This window comes from Oncorhynchus nerka, linkage group LG24 (assembly GCF_034236695.1).
Source record: "Oncorhynchus nerka isolate Pitt River linkage group LG24, Oner_Uvic_2.0, whole genome shotgun sequence".
NCBI lineage: Eukaryota > Metazoa > Chordata > Actinopteri > Salmoniformes > Salmonidae > Oncorhynchus > Oncorhynchus nerka.
The window spans coordinates 54,422,924-54,443,295 of record NC_088419.1 but is presented as its reverse complement, the minus strand read 5'-3'; the positions used below and the strand labels follow the sequence as shown (position 1 = coordinate 54,443,295).

Here is a 20,372-nt window from a genome sequence, read left to right as displayed (position 1 = left end):
CAGGCTATTTTTTATGCGTGAAGCGGTTCAGCACTCTGTGGTCCCGTTTTGAAAGCTTGTGTGGCCTACCACTTCGCGGCTGAGCCGTTGTTGCTCCTAGAGGTTTCCACTTCAAAATAACAGCACTTACAGTTGACCAGGGCAGCTCTAGCAGGGAAGAACATTGACGAACTGACTTGTTGGAAAGGTGGCATCCTTTGACGGTGCCACGTTGAAAGTCACTGAGCTCTTCAGTAAGGCCATTCTACTGCTAATGTTTGTCTATGGAGATTACATGGCTGTGTGATCGATTTTATGCAGCTGTCAGCAACGGGCCAAATCCACTAATTTGAAGGGGTGTCCACATGCTTTTGTATATAATAGTGTAAGTTAGTCATACAGGGTTAGTAGTGCCCAGCGGGCAGATATCGCTGAATAGGGTATGGTATGGCAGGTGTGTTTGTACAGAGCTAATGGCTGTTAAGTTGATTGTAAATGCTAAACAAGAGCAGGCTCTTGTTCTAAATACAACCATTACCCAATGCCTTTTCTCATTTCTTGAACTTGAACTCATCCTTTGTGTACCATTCCAGATGATATGCCCAGCGGCCTCCAGCCCAGCCCCATCTCTTCGCGCTCGCTCTCCTCCAATCATTCGTCCCGCGATTCGTCCCCCAGCCGCGACCTGTCGCTTAGCCTCAGAAGCCTGCGGCCACCCATCGTCATCCACAGCTCAGGGAAGAAATACGGCTTCACCATGCAGGCGATCCGCGTCTACATGGGCGACAGCGACGTTTACACGGTGCACCACATGGTCTCGGTGAGTGCCGCTTTTCTATCCTGCTCCAGAATTAGCCAATAGTTACACAATAAAAGGCGGCATCACCCCACAAAGACTGAGGAATTGTGATAATAAAAAAAACACTTGTTTTACAGAGTGTTGAAGATGGCAGCCCAGCCCACGAGGCAGGACTGAGGGCTGGTGACCTCATCACTCACGTGAACGGAGAGTCCGTGCAGGGTCTGGTCCACACAGAGATGATGGAGCTGCTTCTGAAGGTATATAAAACAATACACACCCTAGAGCCTATACCTATTGTCAACCTATAACAACACTGTTGGAGATAGTAGAAGATCCAATCCTTCATCGTTTTTTTTTGTGAAACACCAACAGAGTGGCGGCAAGGTGGCCCTTCAGACTACGGCATTGGAGAACACGTCTATCAAGGTTGGGCCGGCTCGAAAGACCAGCCACAAGGGAAAGATGGCAAGACGCAGCAAGAAGAGCAAAAGAAGGGACAATCAGGACAGGTGAGGGAACATATTTAGATGTGTTTTTGTGCTCATTTAATTTGATGGAATATTGCTGCCGTATTGCCATTGTTATAAGTACATCCGGCAAGAGTCGTACTGCAAAAGTCACTATTCCAAATCGAGTCAAATTGTATTTGTTACATGCTTCGTAAGCAACAGGTGTAGACTAACAGAAAAATGTTTACCCACCGGCCCTTCCCAACAATGCAGAGAGAAATAAAATAGAGAAATAATAGAAAAGTATTTGCGTAATAATAAATACACAATGGTTAACGATAACTTGGCTATATACACAAGGTACCAGTACCGAGTCAATGTGCAAGGGTACAAAGTAATTGAGCTATATATGTACATTTAACTAGGAATAAAGTGACAGTAGCAGCAGTGTATGTGACGAGTCCAAAGGGTTCATGCAAAAAGGGTCAATGCAGATAGTCCGAGTAGCAATTTGGTAAACTTTTTAATGAACTATTTAGCAGTCTTATGGCTTGGGGGTAGAAGCTGTTCAGGGTCCTGTTGGTTCCAGACTTGAATTGATTGGCTGGAGTCTTTAGGGCCTTCCTCTGACATTGCCTAGTATAGTGGTCCTGGATGGCAGGAAGCTCGGCCTCAGTGATGTACTGGTCCATACGCACAAGCCTCTGTATCGCCCTGCGGTCGGATGCCAAGCAGTTGCCATCCCAAGCGGTGACGCAGCCTGTCAAGATGCTCTCAATGGTGCAGCTGTATAACATTTTTGAGGATCTTAGCCAAATCTTTTCAGTCTCCTGAGGGGGAAGAGGCATGTGTTGGTGTGTGGACCATGATAGATCCTTAGTGATGTGGACACAGAGGAACTTGACGCCCGTCGAAGTGAATCTCCCCCCAGTGTTCAATCGAGATCACTACACACAACACACTACCGCATGGACGACGACAAACTGCATACCTCACCAGTGTTGCCTTTTTTCAAAATGGAGTAAGAAATCTAAGCCTTGACTTTAGGTTAAGAAACGTAAGGTATACTGTAGAAGACCTCCTTAATGCACAGAGTATTCCCTCTCATTTCTATAACTCTACTGTCATCATCGTGAAACAAGTTGACCTAACCCCGATCAATTAGAAAACCAAATTATCCTCGATGAGAAATTTGTTTTACAGTATACATTTTCAGAAGAAAAAAAACTCCCGGGCTGTGAATCACGTACTATAATAATAATGTTATGGCTCTATTTACCCTTCGAAACACTTCGCAACCCCTTCATAACTCTTTGTAACCACTGACTGAGCTAGGCGGAGGAGCATCCTGAAGAAGCTGTCCAAGCAGAGCACGGTGATTCACAGCAGCCGCAGCTTCAACTCTGGACTGCAGCACCACTCTGTGTCGTCCAGCGAGAGCCTGCCAGGCTCCCCCACACACAGCCTATCACCTGGCCCCTCCACCCCCTGCCGCAGTCCTGCCCCCGACCACCAGGCTGCAGGTAAGACAAGGCCCACGCTCCTGCAGCAATGTTGCTACTGACACTGTAACTGTGACTACTAATACTACTGTCACTATTACTACTACTGTGGCTACAGTCACTACTGTATTACTAGGCTACTACTAAAACGACTACTGTTACCACTAACTTGAGCTTTTATCTCCCCATTTTGCTTGCAATATCTCTTAGTCCATGACAATGCAATAGCCCCTTTGAGGTGGACTGTAAACTTAGTCTGTATTTACCTCTCCCTCAGACACAAACTCTCCACAGAGCACTTCTCCCTGTTCCAGCTCTCCCAGCTCCCCGGCTGCACACATCCGGCCCAGCTCCCTGCACGGCCTGGGCTCCAAGCTGAGTATCCAGCGTTACACCAAGGTGGGTCGCCGCAAGTCCACCAGCAGCATCCCCCCGTCCCCATTGGCCTGCAACTCCTCTCCCCAGCCTCTGTCGCCCCAGCGCTCCCCTTCTCCCCTCCCTGGCATCACCAAGACCTTCCACACAGTCCGTGGCAAGACTCTGTCCCCCCCAACCATTGTTCGCCATTGTGTGCGCCCCCGCAGCGCAGAGCCGCCCCGCTCTCCCCTCCTAAAGAGGGTGCAGTCGGCTGAGAGGCTCTCCAGCGCCTACCACGTTGACAAGAAGTCGTACCCCCACCGGAGGCACACGTTGGAGGTTCCTTTCCAGGGTGAGGGAGAGGACGTGGAGGTGGAGGGGGTCTGCGGCGGGGGGGTCTCCTACCTCGGGGACCACGGGAGGCTGCTGGGGGGTTACGGGGCTCCCAGAGGTTGAGGGACTGGGCGGCGGAGCGTTCAGAGCAATTGGTGGTGATGAGGAAGCTCAACCTTTCGGAACGCCGTGACTCCTTCAAGAAGCAGGAGGCGGTGCAGGAGGTGAGCTTTGACGAGTCTGACGACCAGAAGACAAGTCCCACGTTCACCGTGATGCTCACTGCCCCTGGAGCCAACAGGCTCCAGCAGAGGGCAGCCTCCTGGACGCCCATGTCCCAACCCAGCGAGGAGGTGACTGAGGTGAAACGCTTCACCCTGGTGCCTCAGATTGCTGTGCAGGGCTCGACGGAGAGTGAAGAGCAGGATGACTGGGAGCCGTGCTCAGACGGAGAGGAGGAGGACGGCAAGAGACAGGAGCCCGAATCTACCGATAACAACGTTGGCACACAGCAGCTTGTTAAGGATGTCTCTCTCACGGTGAATGTCTCCAGTAAGGCACCAGAAGCGACAGCTGCTTTACACAAAGACTGCCTCTGATAAGGTTGGGGATACCGCAGTAGACTCTAGCCCCCAGAAAGGGAAGCTAAGAAAGTGACATTTCCTTGAATCATTTCATGCAGCACATATCTTCCAAGGATGCACCTTGACACTCACTGTTGAAGGAAGGAAATGTTTGGGCAAAAGAGTGTTTCTCCTCCGAAGGAACTCAAACATTGATTTTATTTTGTAGATTTCACTTGATCCAGGATATTGTTTTATAAATATGTAACACTAGGAAATAGATTGCACTTTATTTCCTGGGCTTATTTATTACTTTTATAAGCTAAGTGGATTTTTGGGGCCAAAAAAGGAAAATGTTAAATTGATAGTGGCTAGCCAAGGTTAAATCATGTTTTGTGTCCATATATTTTGTTGTTATGTCTATTTTAAAACATTCTACAGAGTAGTTGCTAATAGTAGTTCAAAGAAGTGAGTAGTTTGAGAGGAATTCATTTTTTACACATTCATGTTTTGATTTAGGCTCGTTTACTGAGACTGAGTGATGCTTTTGTATAATCTCAGACAGTAGTTTTGAAAGTGGTGCTAACGAGCCAAAACGGGTCCCAAAACGGGTACTACATCATCCAATTGTGTACAACTCCATCCATGACGTGTTTTTTTTTTTTTTTTTTTTTTTTTTTCATTTCGTATGATTTGTTGCAAATCCAATTCAAACAATATATTAAGAATTTGTTGTGCTTAAGATCCCGGACTGCGTCTTGAACAGTTTGAAGTATATTTTGAATCATATAAAACTGCAGGGCAATTGTTATTTGAACTAATTACAGTGCATTCGTAAAGTATTCAGACACCTTTTTCCACAGTTTGTTACTTTACACACTTATTAAAAAATGTATTTAATAGTTTTTTTCCCCCTCAATCTACACACAATACCCCATAATGACAAAGCAAAAACTGTTTTTTGATTTTTTTTGTTGCAAATGTATTAAAAATAAAAAACAGACACCTTATTTACATAAGTATTAAAACCCTTTGCTATGAGACTCGAAATTGAGCTCAAGTGCATCCTGTTTCCATTGATCATCCTTGATGTTTCTACAATTTGATTGGATTCTACCTGTGGTAAATTCAATTGATTGGACATGATTTGGAAAGGCACACACCTGTCTATATAAGGTCTCTCAGTTGACAGCGCAAGTCGGAGCAAAAGCCGAACCATGAGGTCGAAGGAATTGTCCTAAGAGCTCCGACAGAGAATTGTGTCGAGGCACAGATCTGGGGAAGGCTACCAAAAAATGTCTGCAGCATTGAAGTTCCCCAAGAACACAGTGGCCTCCATCATTCTTAAATGGAAGAAGTTTGGAACCACCAAGACTCTTCCTGAGCAATCGGGGGAGAAGGGCCTTGGTCAGGGAGGTGACCAAGAACCCGATGGTCACTCTGACAGAGCTCCAGAGTTCCTCTGTTGAGATGGGAGAACCTTCCAGAAGGGCAACCATCTCTGTAGCACTCCACCAAATCAGGCCTTTATGGTAGAGCGGCCAGACAGAAGCCACTCCTCAGTAAAAGGCACATGACAGCCCGCTTGGTGTTTGCCAAAAGGTACCTAAAGGACTCAGACCATGAGAAACAAGATTCTCTGGTCTGATGAAACCAAGATTGAACTCTTTGGCCTGAATTCCAAGCGTCACGTCTGGAGGAAACCTGGCACCATCTCTACAGTGAAGCATGGTGGTGGCAGCATCATGCTGTGGGGATGTTTTTCAGCAGCAGGGAGTGGGAGAATAGTCAGGATCGAGGGAAAGATGAACGGAGCAAAGTACAGAGAAATCCTTCATGATAACCTGCTCCAATGACCCTAAGCACACAGCCAAGACAACGACCCTAAGCACACAGCTAAGACAACGCAGGAGTGGCTTCAGGACAAGTTTCAATGTCCTTGAGTGGCCCAGCCAGAGCCCAGACTTGGACCCGATCGAACATCTCTCATAGCTGTGCAGCGACGCAGCTCCCCCCCCCCATCCAACTTCACAGAGCTCGAGAGGATCTGCAGAGAAGAATGGGGAAAAACTCCAATACAGGTGTGCCAAGAATCGAGGCTGTAATCACCAAAGATGTTTCAACAAAGTACTGAGTAAAGGGTCTGCATATTTATGTAAAATATGATATCAGTTTTGTTATTTTTTAGATATTTGCAAAAAAATCTAAGAACCTGTTTTTACATTGTCATTATGGGGTATTGTGTGTAGATTTAACTATTTAATTCATTTTAGAATAAGGCTGTAACGTAACAAAATGTGGAAAAGGTCAAGGGGTCTGAATACTTCCCGAATGCACTGTGGCTAGTTCAGGTTTTAGTTGATGTGAAGACATTGTATTACTAACAAATGGTATTAGCTGCCATGAAACAGATTTGTTTTGTTTTTGTTCTCTTAACCCATAACTTATGGAATGAGGGCCTTTCTTCTTTGATAAATAGCTCTTATTCCCTTGTTTGCAGGCTTGATAGTAGCAGGAAAATGCAGTCACCTTTACGAATGCTTCAATTATTTTGCTAGTTTATATTTCTAACCATTTTTACCCAAATCACAAAGAGGGTATTTCTTCCAATCTTATTGGTTTAGTTCGTTTTGAAACCTACTGATTATATTGCACAATATTATGCCATAACCTCATCATTATGTTCGTTCATCCCGACCTCATCCACTTCTGGGTTTCCTGGTTTCTCTGTACTGATTCTGATGGACAACAGGGTTTATACCACACGATTTTGCTGAAATCATGGTAGCATGGCAATTTGAGCTTGCTGCCAATGCTTGTACTTCTAAAGCATATCTTTAATCCTATCAAATGCTGTCACCTAATCTCTGTCACAGAGGCAATTGTTGACAGGATATTGTTTTGATAAGCCACAGATAGTTTTGCTCTCAAACCTGTTTTTAGGCTACATCCTATAATTCAGCTGTCCAGGTGACACCACCAAGCTAAAGATAAACCGTTTAAGCTTTCCACAAGATCCGCTTGCATATTTTCAAATTATCCTCAATGCAGCCTTTGACCTTTTATCTACATATTAGACTCAGATTTGAGCACAATGACTAGTGTGCGTGTGAAAATGTCCATGCGTAAGAAACCCATTCCTCTTTCATCTCCTTCTTCTGTGTGTTGATGTTTACATTGGGGTAAAGTGCACTAAGGAAAATGTATATTTTGACATGAATTTTGTAAGCGACATAAGGAAGAGGTAACGATGGAGGAGTGTCACGTACCTTCAGTCAGAACCCAGGGCTTAGATATTAGGAACAGATGATAGTTTTATGTCTTTGTACTGTACATGTATTTATGTACAGTGAGGAGAAAAAAGTATTTGATCCCCTGTTGATTTTGTACGTTTGCCAGCTGACAAAGAAATTATCAGTCTATAATTTTAATGTGAGGTTTATTTGAACCTATCATTAAAATGATTTGAACAACAAAAAAATCCAGAAAAATGCATGTCAAAAATGTTATAAATTGATTTGCATTTTAATGAGGGAAATAAATATTTGAACCCCTCTCAATCAGAAAGATTTTTGGCTCCCAGGTGTCTTTTATACAGGTAACGAGCTGAGATTAGGAGCACACTCTTAAAGGGAGTGCTCCTAATCTCAGCTTGTTACCTGTATAAAAGACACCTGTCCACAGAAGCAATCAATCAATCAGATTCCAAACTCTCCACCATGGCCAAGACCAAAGAGCTCTCCAAGGATGTCAGGGACAAGATTGTAGACCTACACAAGGCTGGAATGGGCTACAAGACCATCGCCAAGCAGCTTGGTGAGAAGGTGACAACAGTTGGTGCGATTATTCGCAAATGGAAGAAACACAAAAGAACTGTCAATCTCCCTCGGCCTGGGGCTCCATGCAAGATCTCACCTCGTGGAGTTACAATGATCATGAGAATGGTGAGGAATCAGCCCAGAACTACACGGGAGGATCTTGTCAATGATCTCAAGGCAGCTGGGACCATAGTCACCAAGAAAACAATTGGTAACACACTACGCCGTGAATGCTGAAATCCTGCAGCGCCCGCAAGGTCCCCCTGCTCAAGAAAGCACATATACATGCCCGTCTGAAGTTTGCCAATGAACATCTGAATGATTCAGAGGACAACTGATTGAAAGTGTTGTGGTCAGATGAGACCAAAATGGAGTTCTTTGGCATCAACTCAACTCACCGTGTTTGGAGGAGGAGGAATGCTGCCTATGACCCGAAGAATACCATCCTCACCGTCAAACATGGCGGTGGAAACATGCTTTGGGGGTATTTTTTCTGCTAAGTGGACAGGACAACTTCACCGCATCAAAGGGACGATGTACCGTCAAATCTTGGGTGAGAACCTCCTTCCCTCAGCCAGGGCATTGAAAATGGGTCGTGGATAGGTATTCCAGCATGACAATGACCCAAAACACACGGCCAAGGCAACAAAGGAGTGACTCAAGAAGAAGCACATTAAGGTCCTGAAGTGGCCTAGCCAGTCTCCAGACCTTAATCCCATAGAAAATCTGTGGTGGGAGCTGAAGGTTCGAGTTGCCAAACGTCAGCCTCGAAACCTTAATGACTTGGAGAACTAAGTCATGTTTTCAGAGGGGTCAAATACTTATTTCCATCATTAAAATGCAAATCAATTTATAACATTTTTGACATGCGTTTTTCTGGATTTTTTTTATTATTCTTTCTCTCACTGTTCAAATAAACCTACCATTAAAATTATAGATGGATAATTTCTTTGTCAGTGGGCAAATGTACAAAATCAGCAGGGGATCAAATACTTTTTTCCCTCACTATGTATTTTTATATCGGAGTCTGTTAATGCCATATGCATTATTATTATACTTAATATTATTATATTTTGGAGTATACCAACATACCAGTTGCACAAGCGATGTGAACAACAATGGCTGTAAAAATGTGCCTCAAGGATGAAGCTGGTTGGGGAATCACATCAGTATTGCAATGCATATGGTACAATTAGTGATGTTGTGTTGAACACCATCATTTTGGGCCTTTTATACACTACAGTAGTTCTGAAGGTTGATATTGTGTACATTTTTACTTGCTGTTATGTAACTGTCTGTATATATCAAACGTTGGCAGAGGGGAGTTCTTTCGAAGTCTCAACAGATCCTCAAAAGAGGTCTATATTTTCAGATTTGATGAACTACTCAGAAGTCAGTGGTGGTGAAATGGAATTATACCCAGGACATGCTATCTCGCAAAGCCGGTCAGAATTGTTTACAACGAACATGCTATGTACAATTTGAACAAATGGTATTTTGTAATCCTGTGTTTCTATGTACTGTGTAGGTATTGTATTGCAGTCTGTGCATTTCAACACTACACCGTTTTAAAGGCTTTTACTCAAGTACCTTTTTGGAACTGTAAAACTTCCGAACTGTTCTATAAGAATACAGTATGATGCATTTTCTCTTGTTTACGCCTTTGTTAGCTGCATGCTGCATGAGACAAGGACACATCATACTTGATTGCATGGTACTCTGGGTTTATATAGCCCGTGCTGGGGTTTCTACAGTGTGTCTAATAGAGCATTTGTGTGCAAAGTCAACTTTTTCACTTTCCTCTGACTCCTACTCATCATACCCTGAACCACAAATAGACAACTGGTCTGTTTTCCTAATAGTTGTAGGTCTTTTTCTGTGTGTACTGGGATGAAATCTTCCACTCTCGGGATGTGTATGTCTAATGTTTTTCACTTTCTCAACACTGGGCGGTAAAATAATCTCTTTCGTCATCTACGTCATAAAGGGGGGTGCATGCGGTTCATCGAGGGCTGGGAGTGAAGCTTAGACGGTTAGGCTACTAGCATAGTCCATTAGTCTACAGTGGTTTGTCTCTCTTGCATTTAACCCTCATTTGAACACATTTTCCATTTTGTCTGCTCTCGGAACGCCTCTATGCTGACTTAGTTGTAGACAAGGGTACCTGTACACATTGTCACACACTTACAGGGTCGAATGGACACATATGCAAAAACATGTCCACATTCATTCTTTCCCTTTTGTTTAATTCTGTGATTGGGTTAGACATACTGGAGGTACAGTGCTAATGTCCATTTTATGTGAATATGGGGAGTATGGTGGTGTTCATATTTGTTTCATTTGAAGCCAGTTTTGTCTGACTAGTTTTTCTTTTTGTGGTTCTAACTGTATGGCCTAGCGCCCTATTCAAACAAAAGCAAATGTTGAGTAAATAGATGGCTAGGATGTGAATATGCCTATGGTTGGGTTGGACTATTGAATGTGTTTGCCGAGAAGTGCTTGTGTACCTGAGAATCCGAACAATTTTGCAGGCTCACATCATTTTGCCTAGTTTGAACATCTGTCTGCTTTTGTTTGAGTAGGGATGCCGGCCATCCTTGGTACAAGTGTCAAGATTGATATATTTTGTGTTTTTACTTGATGTTTCCAAACGGTTTTATAATAAATTGTTTCCGTATGGCATTTGATATTGAAGGCACACATTGTCCTATCTTTTGTTTAAGAAGTTATTTTGAACTGGTGCGTGTTCAGCAAGCTTCATACAACACAAGTTTAGCTGGTATGACCAATAGTATGGAGCTGCAGCCCTGTGACGAAACCAGCCTGTCACTAAAAGCAATACTATCGCCATCTACTGGCCGTGTTTAATCCCTACCACATTTGTGAACTCCTCTTCTTTCCTAGATTTCTTTCCACCTTTCCTTGCTTCCTTTTCTCCTTTTCTCGCTCCCTTCCTTACCTCCTTACTGGCCGTGGTTAATCCCTACCACATGTATGAACTCCTCTTTTTTGTTCCTAGATTCCTTTCCCTTTCCTTCCCTCATGTCCTAGCTTCCTTTCCTCCTTTTGATGACTTCCTTTCTTTTCCATACCTCCGTTTCCTTAATTCCTTTCCTCTTAATTTCATTATTTTCCTTTTAATAGTCTTTCCTAGTTTCCTTTTCTCCTTTCATCGTTTCCTTTTCCTAGCTTTCTTCCCTATTTCATGTCCTTATTTCCTTTCCCAGCTCCCTTTCCTTTCCTCTCTACTGGCCATGGTTACATTTCACATTTGGGGAAGCTAAGAATTTATCCTACCAATCTGCGTGCCAGTTGTCACAGTTGTCTCGTCACAGTTTCGTTTCAATAACAACGTTTTAGTTTCTCAAAAACATTGTCACAAGGTTACAAAAATGACTGAGAAGCTCAGCTTAGTAGTAGTGGTGATCAGAAATCAGACATCCCCAAATGGGCGCTTTCCGACGTCATCACTACTTCAACATTAACAGGACAGAGAAACGAACCAGACACATGCTCATTGCTCACATGAGGTGTGATTCCAGACAGAGTTAAGCATGTGTGTAAATGGAACGTAATTCCCTTTGTATGCTGTTTTCTCAGTGCTTATTGTGATTATTGTGAGCTTGAATTTAAACATGAAAATAGCATGCTGTTCACCTGCTATTCGTTTTGAGTGGAGATCGAATACATTAAGGTGTGGCTGAAGTGTCTACATATACTGTACGCCGTTTTCTGACCTTGACTTAATTCCCTAATAATTCCACCTCCTTTACGCGCAAGGAAGTCATGAATAAGGTATTGCGAACCAAATGGAAAAAAACATCTATATTATTTTTTACGATAACAGCTATGTAAACTAGTAATCCTTTTGGATAAGGGAATTGTAAATATAAATGACACTTGTTTTAGATACATTTTACCTTTATAATCGCTGGAGACACGTGTGAAACCAGTCATATGGCAGCAAACGCAAGCATATAAACGTATCAACTTTCCAATAGTAAAGTTTATGAAATACTGTGCCATTATGCAGCATTTAAATTGTACAGCCTTTTAGCTTGCTGGGATGGACACTCTCGAAACGTTTTAATTATCGGCTACCACGACTTTCCCTGTTTCCTATTTCTATCAAGGTAGATATTCAGTATTGACTGTCAGTAGGCCTAATAACCACACATAACCAACTGCCAATTTACTTTTAGCCCGCTTCAGTTGGTTTAGCCTAGATTGTTATTTCATTTAATTACATTGTTTTCTTTACTTTCATGTGCTTCCTCTGTAAACTTCGTAACGGCCATGTGATTGTTGCCGATGATCATTAGTATCATATTAAAAAAAGACTTGTAGGCTAATTTAAATCACTTTTAGCATTCCTATTGAGACCAAGGACTCTTGCAACTCACAATTACACCAAAATCCCAATCACGGCATTATAGTGGCGCAGCGGTCTAAGGCGTCACTACAGAACCTGTTTCGATCCTGGACGCACAATTGGCCTAGCGTCGTCCGGGTTAAGGGAGGGTTTGGCCAGGGTAGGCCGTCATTGTTAATAAGAATTTGTTAAGTGTTTTTTTTATACTGTTAAGTACATTTTAAAAATATAAAAAAATACCCCAAGGGAAAAAAACTATCACAAAGAACAACCACATTCCTCAGTAAAGAGGTCCTCAAACAACAGTCTGATGACGTGCTGATGACGTCGCCATAGTCTAGGACTGGAAGAAACGGAGGAGAGGAGGTGAGTAGAGGAAACATGGAAACAAATGCGGCTGAAATGAGACATTCCTTCTCCACTAGCGAGTCATCAGGCAAATTACTTTTCCCTGGATTGGTTCAGAAGGTAAAGGGCCAACGTCAAGAGACCAGGTTGCTCCCAAAGGAGGTGGTGGTGGCCTTCTCCCTCTCCTGTAGGAGACAGCGAGACCGAGAGAAAGAGGCAGGGGTGGTGTATGATTTCAGAAAGCATTTAGCAGTCGTCATCTGAGCCCTCGACCTCTCGTTAATAGGACTGCTATCTTCATTTGAGTTCTCATCTACAGAATCATCAAAAATATCCACTTCTCCCAGAATGAGCTTGTGGTAGGTATTCCTGGTGTTGACTTGGTCTTGTGTCAGGTCACTCAATCTTCTCTTCAGGTGGCAGAGAAGGTCTCCCTCCCTCTGAAAACTCCACTGCATTGCCTAAAAGTCACATTTAAAGCACTAAATGATTTACAATTCCATTACACAAAATAAAAGTGTGGAAGGTATTTGTATAGCAAGACAAAAAGTTCAGTCCAAAAATAGTATAAACTTCAATTTACTCAGACCTTGCAGCTGTAGGGACAGTGCCGCCAGAGTTCTAACTGCTCTTTGTAGGCTTCCCCAGTGCCTCTTCATCTCCTGCACCAGGATCCTCTCTTCCTCTTGCAGTCTGTTCACCAACATCAGTCTGTAAAAGATTGCCTTTTTGATGGCAAGATGGCTGTTGCCTGTGAGATGTAAGCTCACAGAGGTATATAACGGAACAGTGATGATTGCAGCCTACGGTGAAGGTAAACATTCAATCACAATAGAAACCTTCTGCAATCATACACTTACTGTTGCCAAGTCTCTCCCATGACCACACAAAGTTGTCAGTATTGAGCAGCTCATCCACTGTGGGGAGCCTAAACTTTGGCTGCTGCTCGTGAAGTTGAACAATGGCAGTTGGCAAGGTCTTGTCCTCAACTATTTTTATCCGAATCTGATGCCTCCTCTTGTTGCCGTCTGAATAAAAAGGGGTGATTAGACGGACTGGGGGCTCCCGAGCGGCGTAGCGGTCTAAGGAACTGCATATCAGTGCTTGAGGTGTCACTACAGACCCTGGTTAGATTCCAGGCTGTATCACAACCGGCAGTGATTGAGAATCCCATAGGGCGGCACACAATTGGCCCAGCATCGTCCGGGTTTGGGTTTGGCCGGGGTAGGCCGTCATTGTAAATAGGAATTTGTTCTTAACTGACTTGCCTAGTTAAATAAAGGTTAATTAAATAAATAATAAATCAGATATATTACATTACTAAAAGTTATAGAGCTACTATAGGGGCACAAACAAAGAAAGTACAAATCAATTAACTCAGTTCGAAAGCATTTGTCATGCAGTTATAACATTACACAAGGCACGCACAGTTGTGGCTCACAAGTTGATCTGTTGTTTATGGTCACGTAATTTCTCAGTTGAATGAAATGTTTAGCATTAGATCAATTGATAACATAGGTCATGCCTACATTTGATCATCAACATCGTCTGATGTGCATGACTAATGCATTTTCTTTCACAAATCAGTTTTACTGCTTGATTAATAATGTGTTTGAGGTCATATTGTTGTTGGGGCTTACCTGTCCAACGGTAGAGGTAGTGTTTCCTCTGTCTCACACTGTCAAGCCCCTCAGTCTTCTTCTGGAGATGCCGTGTCTGCCCTGTCTGACTATCCTGAAGTGTGGCTGTCAAACATAGAACAAGTTACAAACATGACTCCACTGACATCAACGCAATTCTGAGGTTGAGAGACAGAAACATTCACTTTTCTTTCCTGCCTATTGGATTCTGGCTTGAAATATACTTATTCCTGTCATCATATTAGAACCTATTGATTACTTTACATGTATACGAAATGTACAGTTGAAGTTGGAAGTTTACATACACCTTAGCCAAATACACCTAAACTTTTTTTCACTATTCCTGACATTTAATCCTAGTAACAATTCCCTGTCTTACGTCAGTTAGGAGCACCACTTTATTTTAAGAATGTGAAATGTCAGAATAATAGCAGAGAGAATTATTTCAGCTTTTATTTCTTTCATCACATTCCCAGTGGGTCAGAAGTTCACATACACTCAATTAGTATTTGGTAGCATTGCCTTTAGATTGTTTAACTTGGGTCAAACGTTTAGGGTAGCCTTCCACAAGCTTCCCCATTAATCCTGACAGAGCTGGTGTAACTGAGTCAGGTTTGTAGGCCTCCTCGCTCGCATATGCCTTTTCAGTTCTGCCTACAAATTTTCTATAGGATTGAGGTCAGGGCTTTGTGATGATCACTCCAATATATTTACTTTGTTGTCCTTAAGCCATTTTGCCACAACTTTGGAAGTATGCTTGGGGTCATTGTCCATTTGGAAGACCCATTTGTGACCAAGGTTTAACTTCCTGATTGATGTCTTGAGATGTTGCTTCAATATATCCACATAATTTTCCTCTTCATGATGCCATCTATTTTGTGAAGTGCACCAGTCCCTCCTGCAGCAAAGCATCCCCACAACATGATGCTGCCACCCCTGTGCTTCACGGTTGGGATGGTGTTCTATGGCTTGTAAGCTTCCCCCTTTTTCCTTCAAACATAACGATGGTCATTAATGCCAAACAGTTCTATTTTTGTTTCATTGGACCAGAGGAGATTTCTTCAAAAAGTATGATCTTTGTCCCTATGTGCAGTTGCAAACCGTAGTCTGGCTTTTTTATGGCGATTTTGGAGCAGTGGCTTCTTCCTTGCTGAGCGGCCTTTCAGTTTATGGCGATATACGACTCGTTTTACTGTGGACATATATACTTTTGTACCGGTTTCATCCAGCATCTTCACAAGGTCCTTTGCTGTTGTTCTGGGATTGATTTGCACTTTTCCGCACCAAAGTACATTCATCTCTAGGAGACAGAACGCGTCTCCTTCCTGAGCGGTATGACGGCTGCGTGGTCCCATGGTGTTTATACTTGCACACTATTGTTTGTACAGAAGAATGTGGTACCTTCAGGCGTTTGGAAATTGCTCTTAAGGATGAACCAGACTTGTGGAGGTCTACCATTTTTTTTGAGGTCTTGGCTGATTTTTTACATTTTTTCCCATGATGTCAAGCAAAGAGGCACTGAGTTTGAAGGTCGGCCTTGAAATACATCCACAGGTACACCTCCAATTGACTCAAATTATGTCAATTAGCCTATCAGAAGCTTCTAAAGCCATGACTTCATTTTCTGGAATTTTCCAAGCTGTTTAAAGGCAGTCAACTTAGTGTATGTAAACTTCTGACCCACTGGAATTGTGATACAGTGAGTTATAAGTGAAATAATCTGTCTGTAAACAATTGTTGGAAAAATTACTTGTAAATACCCATTCAATTGATGGGAGATTATACATGGAGTGTGCGACTTTCTTTATTTTGATAGTTTATTGGAAAAATTAGAAGTAGATGTTCTAGCCGACTTGCCAAAACTATAGTTTGTTATTAAAAATAAATTTGTGGAGTGGTTGAAAAACAAGTTTTAATGACTCCAACCTAAGTGTATGTAAACTTCCAACTTCAACTGTATATGTTGGGGGTCAATGAAGGGTGAATAGGAACTTTGGATATGGAAAGTTACTGAGTGAGACTATGGGAGGGTCAGAAAGTTCATATTCTGTTCAAACATGTTATTGCTGAATATTAATATTTCTAAGGAAGGAGGCAAAGGGTAGCAGTTTGGTTTTACTTCCTGATAAGGCAGGCCAGTTGCTGTGGAACTAGGACAAGGAGGGATGTGAAACTCAACTCGAGATAAGGTTAGCAGTTGAAGAGAGAAGACATTGCTGGGAAGGGGCCATAGGGGCCCACCCCGAAAACCATCTGACTACAGTCCTATCCCATACACAAACACTTCCACCCCCATGAGGGTCCTAGACTTAGGTAGGCCATGACAATACCAGGAAACGGAACATATTGTGTTTCTGCCTAACAACAGAGGAGTGTTTATCTTAGACATGCAAGGTGGCAACTCCGCCCAGTTTGAAGGTATAAATATATGCTTGTGGGTAGAATAAACTTGGTTTGAGTTTCAGCTTTTGCCGTTTCAGCTTTTGCTCTATTTGTTCAGAACCTAAGATACCTTCAGGCCACTGCTGGACCTCAGCAACCCACTCCTGAATCACAGCGTGGTTGATGTCCAGCTCTGCCCGCTTTTCTTCAAGGAGGCTGGTCGTCTCTTTCAGTCTTTTGACATTCTGAAAAAATTCAATTCAATTAAGGAATAACATATGTGAAGCTTTTAATATGTCAAGTGAATCACACTAAAATATTTGACTTTAATGTATATCGTTTTCCTACATCAAGATGACTAATAGAATAATTAAAAGCTGAGCCAGGGATGCACACAGAAGATCAGACATGTAGAAATAGATAAACAAGAATGAGAAAGCAGATCCAGATCAAAAAAACCCTTCATCTTCAGTCAGCTATTCTAATAATGTACTACCGTGTGCCTAACCAATCAACATAAAGATTGCTATAACAGTCGTGTAAGATACAAAATATAAACATTACATCACATCATCGTAGCATCATCAGTTAAACTCAGAATGTGTGCAGCTTGACTAAAAAGTGTGTATTGCAGGAGATGCTATCAGATTTCATTTGAAACACCAAAACAATAAACACACACCGTGCTCCTGGAAGGTAAGGGACCACGCATCATCCTGATGAATTACGGTGGTTGGGGACAAGGGGCGATAAAACCCTTCAAACAGAGGACTCCTGTTGTGCAAAACCTTGGTGCTATGGGTGGCTATGTCACATGCGGCACAGATACGATGCCTGGACAGGCTATCCTCACTGTTTCAATACTGACACTGGCCCAACACAGTACCTTCAGCAGAGAGCATGCTGTCCACCATTGCCTCAATCCTTTCCCCCAACTTTTGTCTGCCTCTCTGCCCAAGTCACCTTTGGGGTTACGTGACAATCTGGCCCCATGAAACTCCCCATCAGCTCCTGTAGGTCCTGCATCAGGGAGTCTTGTGGAGATGTAAAAAAAAAAAATGTGAATACAAAATTATGACAGAACTCATGAACAGAATAGCTTGGCTGTATTAAAAACATGTTAAAGTTAGCATGGTATTTGTTTGGCATTCTAGCATTCTGTACCTGAATCTTGTGGGGATAGGTGCAGGAGCATGGTACTGCAGGAGTATGGGTACTGGTACTGGAAACTATTAAATAAAAATGGTGTTATATTTCTTCATCAACGCAACTTAAGTATAACTTAGTATAACTGTGTTGATTGGGTGATGAGATGAGAATCCACTCTGACAGATATTTCATGAAATTATGATATATATGTCCTGTACATCATTATATTAGATATGTCATTAAATTACATGTGCATAACTATGTGGTTTTAATGTACATTAGCAGTGGTTCTTCTTATTTTGAGAGTAATATAACATTTTGAATCTATTTTCAATACATGCAACCTAAGAGTTCATGCCTGCAAGACAGAGGCTTAGGTTACAGTCAATCGGTCTGAGGCTTTTAAAGTTTTATAGCACTACTTTGTATTGAAATGAAAGCCAGTGAGCCAGCAAAAAAATTGGTCAGTATATTGCAACAGCATTCAGTAGTAGTTATAAATGTCCTAACAAGGTAGTCATGCTGCCTGACAGTTGAACGACACTAGCCTTGATGAGGCCCTTACTCTTTTGGGGGTTGTTGTGTGTTGTGTGATTTCCTCAGGGTCAAGCGACCTGGCTTCATGCCTACCTCAGGTTAACACCCCCTCCTACCATTTGCTACTCTGTTGAGCAGAAGTAGGACAGTGTATGATGCTCAAAAGCATGTCCTGTTCAGGCGTGAGGGATTTGTGATAGAGAAGCACAGGTTGTGTTTTCTGAACTGAGGGAGTAGTGTAACGATCCTAGCCATGATAAGTCTATTAAGAAATCCCCCGAGGGAGATTTCACTCTTGGCATCTCCCTTGGGGTTCTTTTGGGGAAGGGTTTCCCAAACCTCTCCTCGGCCTCTCCAGACGTTTCAAATTTTCGTTTTAACACTTAACTGGCACACATGGTTCAATTAGTCAACTAATAATCAAGCCTTTGACTAATTAAATCCGGTATGGCAATTTAGGGTTAAAACAAAAATGTGAAACTTCTGGGGGGGCCAGTGGAGAGGGTTGGGAAACACTGTTTTAGGGTCAGATGCCCCAGGGTTAAGCTCTATTTAAGACAGTATTCGCCCCAGCCATTAGCTGCAACATGGTCACCTGTTCCGGGAAGGTCCATGTCCTCCGCTGAGACCTTTGCTGACAATAATATAGAATTAACATGAGGCAGCCAGGACTGGCATATGTTATCTATTTACAAAAAAATGGTTACACTTTACATGTGTAAACAAACACACACCTAAAAGGGCACATAACACTTACCATGGCTTGAGGCCTTCTTAGTCCAGGTCTCTGGTGAATTATGTTGCCTCTTCTGTCCCTCTCTATCCATTGGACAGGGACAAGGCTTGTGGCAGGAGCAGGTGACTGTCGCTTTGCAGCTCGCTCTTTCTGATCCTAAAGTATTTATGCAACTCAAACATAGAATGGAAATATATCTGCGATTCAAATTACAACACAACAACTGTGGTATGTACCCACAATTCAACTGCCCTAAAAATATACTGTGGAAATGGGAAGAAATATCACTTACAGCTACATGTTGAAATTGTAATGCTGTGCGATAGCTTTCTCGAAGAGCCTCCTCAAATGCCACCCGTGCCGCATCCCAGTCTTTGCTCAAGCTCATTTCTCTATTTGGTGTGAACATAAACATTATTGTATGTTAACGTAGAAAGATAAAAAAGTAACTAAACGTGTGATCATATACTGTGAGACAATCAAATATATATATATATATATATATATATATATACATAGTAGATTCACACATGATAGAAGTACATTGGTATACATTGTGGATGGTTGATTTTCATTATCGTGGGAACTGCGTTATATTGTGCAAAAGCAAAAGCCTCCATAGTTAACACTCAAATGTTTGTTATTTATGTGCTTTAATTCACTCAGTTATGAACAAAACTAGTATTATTATTTATGAACTAGATGTGTATTCATATTTACACAATTGATATACAGACAGCAAAAAGAGAATTACAGTTAACAGTTTAAAATGTGTAGATACGTGTAGCTATGTAATCATATTTATATGGGAGACACACAGGCCATAAATAAACTAGCTACGCCATCAAATATCTAATTAGAAGGCCAAATAGATTATTCTGTTATATGTTATGTATTCTGTGCAGAGTAATTCTTTATTTTAAGTTGGGTGCGTGCGGTGTTCAACACAACCACAGGTATAATAAGAACGAACACAATGGTCAGTTCCGGTACAAATGATAAAACGTTAGTTTCGGAACTACGGAATTATGGGAGATTGAGTTTCACAGTCAGACACTTTTAATTCATGAAATAAATACCTCAATAATTTGCAAAAAAATATTTCCATGTGCTTACACAATTGATATTATTGTCTTTTTATATAATTAATAACGCCGAGCAGCTAGCAAAAAAAGGCTCCAATGTTCACTGGGGTTGCAACCGGCGGGAACCTAAAAGCTAACGATAGCATACAAGATACTGTTGAGCGAAAAAATATCACTTCCTGTCTAGAAATTGAACCAATCTACGTAACTGATTGAAATAAATTACGATTAGAAATATGCGGGCTGAAAAACAGAAAATACTAGATTATTTGTCATTTCTTGTCCAATAACTTACCTCGTTCTCAATGTAAAATAGCTAG

General features: G+C 42.1%; 1 protein-coding gene and 1 pseudogene across 1 annotated transcript; one reads left to right on the top strand and one right to left on the bottom strand.

The window, feature by feature from the left end:
- Positions 1-10,501, top strand: part of LOC115108181 (microtubule-associated serine/threonine-protein kinase 3-like) — a 38,177-nt pseudogene extending 27,676 nt beyond the window's left edge.
- Positions 10,029-19,434, bottom strand: LOC115107375 (uncharacterized). The gene is made up of 7 exons (XM_029630772.2): positions 19,260-19,434; positions 18,989-19,123; positions 17,710-17,774; positions 17,432-17,579; positions 16,676-16,790; positions 13,113-14,268; positions 10,029-12,984 (listed from the first exon to the last, which is right to left on the bottom strand). The coding sequence occupies exons 1-6, from the start codon at positions 19,380-19,382 to the stop codon at positions 14,021-14,023; spliced, it is 834 nt and encodes a 277-aa protein (XP_029486632.1). The 5' UTR covers positions 19,383-19,434; the 3' UTR covers positions 10,029-12,984; positions 13,113-14,020.
- Positions 19,435-20,372: the final 938 nt, after the last annotated feature.